The sequence below is a fragment of the Lutra lutra genome, chromosome 6 (assembly GCF_902655055.1).
Source record: "Lutra lutra chromosome 6, mLutLut1.2, whole genome shotgun sequence".
Lineage (NCBI taxonomy): Eukaryota > Metazoa > Chordata > Mammalia > Carnivora > Mustelidae > Lutra > Lutra lutra.
The window spans coordinates 80,018,714-80,031,246 of record NC_062283.1 but is presented as its reverse complement, the minus strand read 5'-3'; the positions used below and the strand labels follow the sequence as shown (position 1 = coordinate 80,031,246).

The following is a 12,533-nucleotide window of genomic DNA, read 5'->3' as shown; positions in this document are numbered from 1 at the left end:
TTCTGCTACTACTATTTGAATGAGCTACCAGGTACTTGCATTTATCTTGTAAGACTTAGATATTTGAGTGAATTCAGCTTCACTTAGTGTAAATTGCATACACAATGTAGAATGCTGCATAACGTAACTTTCACTAGCTCTTTATTCATTTAATCATTTTATTACACAGACATTAACTATGTATCACATGCCTGGCACTGTGCTAAATTTTGTAAATTAAAGACAAAATGATCACAACAGAACATAGCCTGTGCCCAGATTTGTCATGGACAATCAAAGGAGTCTGTAACCTTGTAAATCCTTTGCTCATAATTGGTGTTGAGGAACTTTGTTGAATTAATGAATGTGTTATCAGTAACATGTTTTGAAACCAAAAATCTTTCTTTTACTTCCTTTACATTTTCTTATTAGAAAATTTCTAATTTCCAAAAATTCATATAGTTTGAACTAGTGGTTATACAAAAATCATCCTTAATAATCCTATATCCTTGGGGTCCCTAGGTGGCTCAGTCAGTTAAGCATCTGACTTCGGCTCAAGTCATGATCCCAGGGCCCCGAGATCAAGCCCCACATCAGGCTCCGTACTCAGTGGGGAACCTTCTCCATCTTCCTCTGCCTGCTCTTCTGCCTACTTCTGCGCTCTCTCTCTCTCTCTCTCTTTCTCTGTCAAATAAACAAATAAATAAATCTTTTTAAAAAATAGTAATTCTATATCCTCTTTCTCTGACACAGAAATGTACTTCTTTGTATTTGTTGGGAAGACATTTCACCTTCCCTGGAATTGATTCCCGTGGCTGAGAACTCCCAAATTTTACATAGTAGGAGATTAGGGTTCAAAAATTAATTTACAACCAGGAATACTATAGGAAGAAATAATTAAATTATATATAAATAACTATTTTAAGATTTTATTTATTTATTTGACAGAGAGAGATCACAAGTAGACGGAGAGGTAGGCAGAGAGAGAGAGAGAGAGAGGGAAGCAGGCTTCGTGCTGAGCAGAGAGCCCGATGTGGGACTCGATCCCAGGACCCTGAGATCATGACCTGAGCCGAAGGCAGCGGCTTAACCCACTGAGCCACCCAGGCGCCCCTATAAATAACTATTTTAAAAGAATGTTACTAATAGGGAAAAAAAATCTGCCTTCCAACTAATATTCTAATCCCGTCTTGTCCATCTGTATTTTACAATGACTTGCTCAACTATCTGGGAGTACCCATAGATGGGGAACAGGTAGCAGGACTAGACTTGTCTTGTTGACCAATCTGGCCTCAGATGAGCCCTGCTTCCTTTGTTTTTTGAATCTTCCCAGGATGTAGTCCTGTCTTCTTTCCTCTGACCACATTCCTACCTTTGATATTGCTACCATTAACTGGAGCCTTATCTTGAGGCTTATCTTGTCCAGTGCTCTAAATTCTTTGAAAATGAGGACCCAAATTAAAGTAATCAGTTTTCATAGCACTTTTATGTCTGCTACTTCGTCTTTGATTCGTTTCCCATCACTTCTTCAGATTCTTGAAGCTATTTTACTTTTCAGCCAGATTCATATTTATGTCGGCCTATTAGAATCTCTTATCTGCAATGTTTTTTCCATTCCACTCGGTATGCAGCCCATCTTCTCTCCTCCCAATAAAACCTAGACCTATTTACCACCTAGGTCAACCTCCTGAGATCCTACTTCACCATATTAGTAGCCTCTGCCAGACTGCACCCTAAGATCCATTTGTCCCAAGGCCACTGGAAATACCTAAATCATTCTGCTCTGGTCTTCCTAATGTCAAACAAACTCCAGTTCCTGTAGCCTCTATTGTAGCACCTTGTTCCAGAGAGTCTGTACATTGAGTTCAATAGTGTTATCAAGAAAGCCAAAGTTACCAATAGTTACTATAAATGTATTGATTCCAGTGACATTCAGTATGCACCAGGGACTGAACTGGATACTTGGGACAGAAATCCACATAAGGTGGTTTAATATGTGCCCTCAACTGTTAATTACAGACTCAGAAATCAATGAATGACAGTATGAGACAGAATGCAGTATGAGAAGTGAAGTGACAGCAGTTAGAAAAGGTGGTACTAGAGCTGAGTTTTGAAGGAGACCTAAGAATGAACTCAGCCAAGGGTCACTTTGAAAAGAGGGAGGTGTGGAGCACCTGGGTGGCTCAGTGGGTTAAGCCGCTGCCTTCGGCTCAGGTCATGATCTCAGGGTCCTGGGATCGAGTCCCGCATTGGGCTCTCTGCTTGGCAGGGAGCCTGCTTCCCTCTCTCTCTCTCTCTCTCTCTCTCTCTGTCTCTGCCTGCCTCTCTGTCTACTTGTGATCTCTCTCTGTCAAATAAATAAATAAAATCTTTAAAAAAAAAAAAGAAAAGAGGGAGGTGGTTGCTGAGAAGAGAAGACACAATAATCCTCCCCAATAATTGCAAAGCGAATGGTTGGGTATGTGACAGCGTGGTGCACTCCAGAACTGCAGGAAGCTCAGATCACTGAGAGGGGAGGGCATGTGGGAGAAGAGAGGTTAGAGAAATAAGTAAGGGCCAGAGGGAGAGGCTGTTTAGTGCCCATCCAACAACTGAAGGTGGCCACAGAGCGACTGAAAGCAGAGACGATTATGAGCAATTTTACGTTCCTGGAAAGATCACTCTGACAGAAACGTAGAAAATGAACTGGGAGTAAATCAGACTGAAACCAGTCCCAACACGAGGTGCTGTTGGGCCACATTAAGACAGAAGCAGTGGAAATGCACGAGGCTGCGACTCTTCCACGAAGTTTTACACAACTAGGAGAGAGAAAGCTCAGTGAGAAACTGAAGGGAATGGAGACTTAAGGTGAGAAATGATAGCAATTTTTGAGAAGTGGTAGCAAAGCAAAAAGTCTTCTAAGAATTCAAGGGTTTTTTTTTTTTTTTGAGGTTATTAAGTAATAACACAATATTTTTATTTGTTGGATTGCTGTCTAAAGCCAAAAAGAAGGCACGCTGTCTTTGGAATGAGTTCTTTGGATATTAGAAATTACAATATATGTTATATATTTTTTGTATTTCATTCTAAGGCATCATGATGTACACAGGGCAAATAATGCAGCTCTCAGTATCACCGATCACTGTATTCTTCGGTTCTCCTTTAAGACTGGTCTTAACATGTCTACACACTAATATAAACATGTGCAGTACAATTCTGGCAAGTGTGAGGGTTTTTTTTTGACAAAATTAATTTTTGAATATATAATTATTCTAAAGGCTGAAAGTTGCTGTCTGACTTACCTAGACCTTTGACTCTTCTTACCTACTTTTTAAGATCTACCTCTAAAACTGGCATCACTCGACAATCATTAGTATGGTTCAGCATGAATATTACCCACATTTAGAACCAGTTCCCTAGAATGCATAATTTATTTTCCCTTTTTTAAAAAACATTTTCCATTTTTCATAGATGGATTCAAATTCTAGCCTGAGTAGATATAAATTATAGTGTGTAGAATGTCCCACTTATTAAAAGATTGACCCGATGTAGCTGTGTTTTCAAATAATGAACATAGCAGCAGCATATTGCAAAAACACAGGGAAGAGCCCCTCAACGGTGAACTGTTTATTATAAGATGTAACAAATGAATGTGTATTTAACTGCAGCATTTTCCACATATAAGCTTTTTCTATTTTAAGCTGCCAGGAAGCTACCTGTTCTAGGGTGACTAAATGTTTATTTTGTAGGTAGAACCTAATTTTTCAATGTATTCTTAGTTAGGTAATTAGGAGATAGTCGTGAAATGCAGTCAAAACCACCATTTCTTTGCAGCCACTCTGGAAGACAGTATGGAGTTTGTTCAAAAAGTTAAAAATAGAACTACCCTACAGCCCAGCAATTGCACTACTAGGTATTTACCCAGTGAATACAAAATTACTAATTCAAAGGGATACATACACCCTGATTTTTATAGCAGCATTATCTATAATGGTCAAATTATGGAACAACCCAACTGTCTATAGACTAGTGAATGGATGAAGAAGATGTGATATGTATGTATGTATATACACCACACACACACACACACACACACACACACGGAATATTACTCAGCCATAAAAGCAAATGAAACCTTGCCATTTGCAACAGCATGGATGAAGCTAGAGAATATTATGCTAGGCAAATGAGTTAGTCATATGGGGCACCTGGGTGGCTCAGTTGGTTAAGCATCTGCCTTTGGCTCAGGTCATGATCTCAGAATCCTGGGATGAAGTCCAGGCTTCTATTCTGTGGGGGAGCCTGCTTTTCCCTCTGTACCTCCCTGTGCTTGTGTTCTCTCTCTCTCAAATAAATAAAACATTTTGTAAAAATTAAGTCAGTCAGAGAATGTCAAATACAATATGATTTCACTCATATGTGGAATTTAAGAGACAAAACAAATGAACAAAGGGAATAAAAAGAGAGAGAGGCAAACCGAGAAACAGACTCTTAACCATAGAAAACAAACTGATGGTCTCCAGAGAGGAGGGCAGGGAGATGGGTGAAATGGGTGATAAAGCTTAAGGAGGACACTTGTGATGAGCACCAGGGACTGTATGGAAGTGTTGAATCACCATATTGTATACCTGAAACTAATATTACACTGTATGTTAACTAACTTTAATTTAAATAAAAACTTTTAAAAAACCACTATTTCTTCTACAGTTGTATTAGGTCAAGAAATTGTCTGATGCCCAGTATAGTTAACAGAAATACAGATGAACATTTATATCTGTATCTGTATTAGTTGGAGTTCAAACACTATATGTTAGAGTTGCCCCCCACCTGGTCAGTTCACAGATATACAACCTGAAATATTAGGACCACCACCCTCTTCCATTTGCAGAATATCCTTTTTCATCTCAGGAATTTAAAGAGATCAGATAGTTTCACCTGATATTTCTAACTGCTACTATGACATCGAACTTACTTGAATTCCAGATAAAAATGCTTTGACATTTAAACTAAGACAGAAATTATCTTTTTGGCCTATTTTGGCTTCTTTTTATCCTTATATAAAGCTATATGGTCCAAGTAAAATCTCTTAATTTATTCTACAGAACCGCAGTAGGTAGATGTTTTTTACTAACAGAAAATGAGAAGAGTCTTAACTTTCTATTAAATATTCTCTCCAGCCCTTTTTTTTTTTAAGATTTTATTTATTTATTTGACAGAGAGAGATCACAAGTAGGCAGAGAGGCAGGCAGAGAGAGAGAGAGAGGAGGAAGCAGGCTCCCCACTGAGCAGAGAGCCCGATGCAGGGCTCGATCCCAGGACCCCGAGATCATGACCCGAGCCGAAGGCAGAGGCTTTAACCCACTGAGCCACCCAGGCGCCCCTCTCCAGCCCTTTTTTAAAAATTTTATTTAAAATCAATTAAGTAACATATAGTGTATTACTGGTTTCAGAGGCAGAGTTTAGTGATTCATCAGTTGTGTATAACACCCAGTGCTCATGACATCACTTGGCCTCCTTTATGCCCATCACCCAGTTACCCTATCCTTCTACCCCCAGTGTATTTCCTATGGTTCAGAGTCTCTTATAGTTTGTCTCCCTATCTGATTTCATCTTCTTTTATTTTTCCCAGCCTTTCCCTATGTTCATCTGTGTTGTTTCTTAAATTCTACCTATGAGTGAAATCATATGATAATTGTCTTTCTCTGATTGACTTATTTCATTCACTTAGCAGAATACCCTGTAGTTGCATCCATGTCATTACAATGGTAAGATTTCATTTTTTGATGGGTTGGTAATATTTTATATATATATAAATATATATATTTATAAATATAATAAATATATATAAATATATATAAATAAATATATATATAAATATATATATATATATAATATTTTATATTACCTGATTGTATGTATACACATACCATATCTTTATCCATTGATCTTCCAGAGAACATCAGGCTCTTTCCATAGTTTGGCTGTTGTGGACATCGCTGCTGTAAACATTGGGGTGCACATTCCCTTTCAAATCACTATGTTTGTATCCTTTGTATAAATACCTAGTAGTGCAATTGTCTCTGGCCCTTTAAATGACTACAGCCCCCAGCTAATAACTTGATTGTGACCTTATGAGAAGTCCTGAGCCAGAACCATCTGGCTAAGCCACTCCCAAAGTTCTAACCCACTAAAACTGTGCAATATTAAATGTTTATTCTTTTGAGCCACAGTTCTAGGATAATTTATTTTGCAGGAGATAACTGATAGAAACACCCACATAGCCAGAAACCTTCTCTTCAGGTTTCTCCTTAAAGGGCACTTTAGCACATAGGTCTTTCTTGACCACTGCATATAAAATAGACATGTTTAATCCTGTTATTCCTTATTTCCCTTATCCTGCTTTAGTTTTCTTTAGAGCGCTTATCTTGACATACTGTGTGTTTTTTTTTAAATTCATTTATTTGTATTTCCTACTAGGATGTCAACTTCATGAGAGCAGAGACTTTTATTACTGTGTTCATTGCCCTAACCTCAGCACTTTAAGGTTAGCATAGAATGGCACTGAATAGACATCTGATGAATGAATAAATAAGCACTTGACTTGAAAATAGGATAGCCACTATCTTTAGCTAAATACCAGGCAATATTTTTAATGTAGCATGTCAGTGATAAGCACAATAAATATTATAAGACAGTGGTTTGAGGCCTTTTTCAAACCCCGAATTCCTGAGAAATACCTCTGATGATCTCCTCAATGCATCTGTATCATTATAATTTGTGGGTGGATTGAGGACTAAATTGAAAAAGCATCCCAATTGACTCTAACTTGTACTCCAGTTTCATCCCTGTTACCTACCTCCACCTTTAGAATTACCTCCACTGGCTTTAGAAGACAGAGTAACACTAAATGAACTAATCAGAGAAGGTTTTATAGCAGAAGAAGAAAAGCTAGAAGCTCTTCAACAGGATGATTGGTATGTTTAGTAACAATGGTCATTCAAGTTTGAAATGAAGAATATACAACAGGAGGTAGTGAGACAAAGGGTGGAGGGATAAGGTAAGAGACGTAGTAAGATATTAACCCTAGTGCAAAAAGTATAGATTTTTGACAGTGGGAGGGCTCCACATACTTTTGACAAAGTAAAAAGTTAGAGAAGAGTGGTTAATACTCAAAGTGGTGTTTTAGGAAAGTATGAGCTTTTTGAAAAATGGTTCTCTTTTGCATTCTTCATGAACAGTTCAGGGCATTTAGAGACTGAATCGATGGTGTGATGGGTGGATGGGTAAATGGATGGATAGAAGTTTGGATGAATGGATGGTTGGATGGACTGATGGATGGATGGATGGGTGGATGGGTGGATGGATGGACGGATGGATGGATGGATGGATGGGTGGGGCCCCGGAGAACATGAAGAAAAAAATGAGGGCAAGAAAACTAAACGTAAAGTTTAGTTTTAGTAAATATGGACGTCAAGTTGTAAATATCCCCCTAATGGTGGAAGCAGTGGGAATGAAAAGAAATGGCATGTTACAAGGGAGGTAGAACATGGTTAAAATAGAATTTATTAAAGTTAATGCCAGGATTTTGAGATTTGTTGATTCAGAAACTGATCCTTTCTCTTACAGAAATAAGGAAGCCCTGAGGGAAATGACTTGTGTGTTTAAGGAGTTAAGAGATGAAGCACAGGGAATATGATGGTCACCAAAATATTTAAGCCTTTACTCTGTGGATCTTGAAAATGTTTGCATTAGGTCCATATGAGCTACGGTGGCTGTGCGATCTCAGGAAGTCTGCTCATAAGAAAAATAGCAAAACACTGGAGATAGGAAATTTCTCCTGAAGATTTAAGGAGACATTTTAGATATGAAATGAGAGTATACAATTGTATAATTCATTATTTGCTATCACTAAGAAGTTACACAACCTAAAACTAAGACCAGATTCTCAGAGGTTTTATTTACTAACAGGTTAAAAAATATATATATTAGGCAGTTGTAGATAATTTTGATTTCAACTTCAACAATTTTAAACATGAAACCAAGCAGGCTGTCTACTACATGTATCATATAATCACTTTTTGAGCTAATGGCAAAATCCCCTTATTTTTAGTCTTATGACTAAAGGAAAATTGTATGATGAGAAGTCATCATTTGGCCTCCCAAAAAACTACAGGTGGCTATATACCAATGTCTAATCAAATTAAAGTATAATAAAGTGAAATCATTTTTAGTTTTTTAACATAAATAAATCATATTTTCAGCATCAAGTGAAGATTCATGATGCCAGTATATTGATTTTAACTTAATGATAGAAATATTTTAGGGATGCCTGGGTGGCTCAGTCCATTAAGCTGCCGCCTTCGGCTCGGGTCATGATCCCAGGGTTCTGGGATCCAGTCCCACATCGGGTTTCTTTCTCAGTAGGGAGCTTGCTTCTCTCTCTGCCTCTGCCTGCCACTCTGCCTGCCACTCTGCCTGTTTGTGCTCTCTCTGTCTCTCTCTCTCTCTATTTCTCTCTGAAAAATAAATAAATAAAATCTTTTAAAAAAATATTTTAAAACTTTAATTAAATACAAAATATGGGCAGAGTGAATACAACTATTTAGGTGGCTTTGGGATATTTTAAATTGCTAAAGTAGTAAGCTCAAACAATATTTAGATCCAGCTAGAGTTAAGTACCGTTCAGTAATTAGACAACCATAAGGATGGAAAAGCATTGGCCCATTTCATGTAATCAGTCAAATCACTTCTAATTTGATTTCTCATTCCTTATTTTCTGTCCTTTAGTTAATTTGTATTGATAAATAAGAAAGTAGAAGGTGAAAACAGACTTTTTTAAAAAGTGGAAGTGTGTGGCTGGACAACAGCCTGCTCACACAGATTAATCAATGAAGGGAAGAAAATTTCTTAAAAAAAAAATGAATTTTATCATTTTTAGTTTGGGGTTTCATCTCAAATTCAGTGAGCTCTTTCCCCAAGACCAGATTGCACTGTTTCTTCTTTTAATCCTCTCCAGCATCATCAGTTTGCTTTGATCCTAATAGATGCAGAGAGATAAGCTGTCTTAGATGAAATTCTTTAATTTGGAATGTACAACCTTTGTCAACTATGTAGCAAAATTAGTTAAGACTATTTACTAGGTTTTCTGAACTTTTCTAGAGATATGGGATAATGGATGAGAAATTTATTTTTAAGGATTAGGTGAAATGATTAACAAGTATGAGCAATTATCATTATTGCCCAGTAGGGCAAGAATACAATGTTAGGCTTGTTTGGGGAGTGTGCATATGTACATCTGTCTGCCGAAAAATATGTATCCACAGGATATGCAGTTGTGTAATATACAAATATAGATTCTAAGTTGAAGATAAACAGAAAAAAAGATTACGTTTGCTTAACACAGCATATGTCAACTGTGATTCCTCTTTCTCTGCAAGGGCTATGCTTATGTATTTCCTGTATTCTATTTTATTTTTTTAAGATTTATTTATTTATTTTTAGCAAGCTAGAGAAAGAGGGTGAGAGCAAGCATGAGCGGAGGGAGGGGCAAAGGGAGGGAATCTTCAAGCAGACTCCTTACCCAGTATGGAGCCTGATGTGGGGATCAATCCCACAACCCAAGAGTCGGAGGCCCAACTAATTGAGCTACCCATGTGCTCCTATTTCATTTTAAAATTGACAGCTGTCTGTTCCTTGGACCCCTCAGAGAGCCTGTATCCTGTCAATAGCATTCCTAGGAGCTTCGGTGCCCAACTCATCCAAAGTATAGAGAACGATGGACTAGACATGATTTCAGATAACACAGCCTTCTGCCTTAGTTGCTTGCCCAAAACTAAATTTCTGACATTACTACAATTTCTGTTCTATTTCTACAGGAAAGGCAACAGATAGCAAACCACCAAGTTCTTAGCAATATTTTAATGGAAAATGGGAACTTGAAATATTAGAGAAGAAAAGAAAAACTTTATAAAGCTTCTTTCTTTTAACCTCTGAAGGTTTTCTGTTTGTAGGTATAAAAGAGTTTATACTAAGAATTTTAGACCAGGTTCTAAACCAATATAAAATTTTATTTTTAATTATCATAAATGCAAATTCAGTTTTTCTCTCTCTGTCTCTCTTTTGGTATGTCCGTCTGTCTCTCTCCTCTCTCTGTCTCTCTCCCTCTTCCTTCTCTTTATAGAAGTTCATTAAAGAAAAGATTCTATCCCTTCTGGAGAGTCATTCAGTGACTGTTGTCCCTAAATAGAATGAGCACATTTGCCTAGAGACAACCCTCCATACGGCTTATTTCTATTCAATTTACATAAGCAACGACAATGCATTCTTTCTTAATTTTCAGGGATTTTAAATTCATTAAAAACATATAAAATATATGAATAATGCCAACTTTCTCAGGTGTATATTACCTAAGAAAAATTTGCCTGAAGAACATACTACAAGGAAAGAATAATATTAATATACCAGTTTCAGCAATTGATGTAAAAAAAAAAACCCATTAGTGATTAGGCAGACCTTTATTTTACAGTTGCGTTATTTTTTCTTTACTTTTCTCTATAAAATAATAGCTATTGTGGAGAAGTTTTGAGAATTTTAAGAAAGGTGTTAGAAGGTTTAGGTTCGAGCTTTAATAGGGCAAATGCCATCTGTTTCTACAATTTGTAACATTTTATTATTAACAATGCTAGAAGAAGGAAGCAGTCTATTTCAGTGGCGAGGACAGATTTCTGTCCATCTGTGCCCGTGTTGCTGCATGCCACTCGCGCTTTCGATCTGCATAGCTCTGAGCCAGTGTTGATGCCGTGGCAAGGTCAAAAGGTGGAGAAGCCTGTCAGCACATTCTGTCTCTAATGTCATGACAAACCCACATGGGTACTTGAGCCCCACCCTGAGGCACTCATTCTGTTGGGCCTCAGAGCGAGGCCTTTCGGACGATGATCTATAAGGAAAATGCTAACTTTAAATATTTAAAAATATCAAAGAACTTAATCTGTTACGTGTCTCTTGTTAATGTCAAATCTCCTAAGAAGGAGGCTCATTTCTCAACATTAAAAAATGGGTAGAATTCTGCGGTGATTTTTCTTACTTTTTTTTCCAGTTTCTTCGTGTCTACGTTGAGTTGCAGGGAAGGAGAATCCCCACGGAATTCTATTTTAGTGCAGGATAGCTGCGGGAAAAAAGCATGCAGTGGGTTAAACGGACTTTAAAGACTGAAATGTTGCTTGTTAGTATTAAATACCATTTTTTTTTAGAAGTCTTAGTATATAGAATCTCTAAATGTGTGCTTTTTTTTTTCTTTTTCCAAAAAGTGCTTATCAGATTGTTGTGGAGGAGTTGCACCCACACCGAACGAAGAGAGAAGCTGGAGCAATGGAATGCTACCAGGTCCCCGTTACATACCAGAACGCCCTGAGCGGGGGTGCGCCGTACTACTTCGCTGCGGAACTGCCCCCAGGGAATCTTCCAGAACCCGCCCCATTCACAGTGGGTGACAATAGGACCTATCAGGGCTTTTGGAACCCTCCTTTGGCTCCACGCAAAGGATACAACATCTATTTCCAGGCAATGAGCAGTGTGGAGAAGGTGAGCTTCCTTCAAAATTTGCTTTTTCACTGCTCTGAGGAAAAACTGTGGTTGAATTTTATAAATACCCAGTAGCATTTGTCAGGGGGAGAAGAAAAAAAAAAAAGAAAGATGGAGGGGAAAAAACACACCCGTGTGTAGGGGGTGTTGTTCCTGTTCCCAACAGTGTGTACAGTTTTGGGCGGACTGTCAGGTGGAGGCGCCAAGCGCGTTCAGTGGCATGGGATTCCTGTTTCCTAGTAACTGCTTCTCCTTGCAACCTGCTTCAGGAAAGCCCACCAGAACAATTGTGAGCAAAAAGATTTGAAAAGGTGGGTGTTCTGCTTCTGGGACTCTAGCCCCAGTAAATACTGGGCATTGTTCTGTCTCCTTTGCTCAGTGGTGGCACACTTCAGAAGATTAAATTTACTGCAGGATAAACAGAATGCGTGTTCCACAGCAGGCTAATAAACCCTTATAAACTTTTCAGAGGGTACAAGCCAAATAGTAAATAACAAGTAACAATCCTCTGATTACAAAGTAATAGGATGCCTGTGGTATATCTGCCAGAACCTAAACAGAAGGCTGCCTGGAGATGGCCGGGTGCTGTGCCATTAGAGAAGTCTGTTTTCTATTTCCCTGGTTGCCCCTCCTTTTCCCATTTTGGACACAGTTGTTTTTGAACACTGCCACTGATCCCAAATGAATATTGAAGAGGAAGACACAACAGGAAGATAGAAACTACCGGTGGTTCCATATGGGGGGAAATAACCTGGCCTTTCACGTCTCGTGCTGTTTCTCTTTGAAAGATTTTCTTGCCTAAAATTTATTTAATATTTTTTTTCAGAGAGGGATAAGAAAAAAAAAATGTCAAGAATAGAAAACTCCTACAATTTAAAACCCAATAGAAGACTGGCATTTTTGTGTACTTGTAGCTATATAGGAAATTTCTGGGTTTGAGTAGTTGAGTCCCTGAGGTGGGTTCCTGGGAGATATTGTGATATAAGTGATAGCCA

The 12,533-nt window shown here is 38.0% G+C and overlaps 1 protein-coding gene across 4 annotated transcripts in view; it reads left to right on the top strand.

The window, feature by feature from the left end:
- PTPRK (protein tyrosine phosphatase receptor type K) overlaps window positions 1-12,533 on the top strand; it is a 569,167-nt gene that overhangs the window by 457,607 nt on the left and 99,027 nt on the right. For all 4 annotated transcript variants that reach the window (XM_047732848.1, XM_047732846.1, XM_047732844.1 and 1 more), the window contains exon 12: window positions 11,265-11,538. In XM_047732848.1, the coding sequence (XP_047588804.1) occupies window positions 11,265-11,538 (274 nt within the window). The remainder of the gene's footprint in view (window positions 1-11,264; window positions 11,539-12,533) is intronic.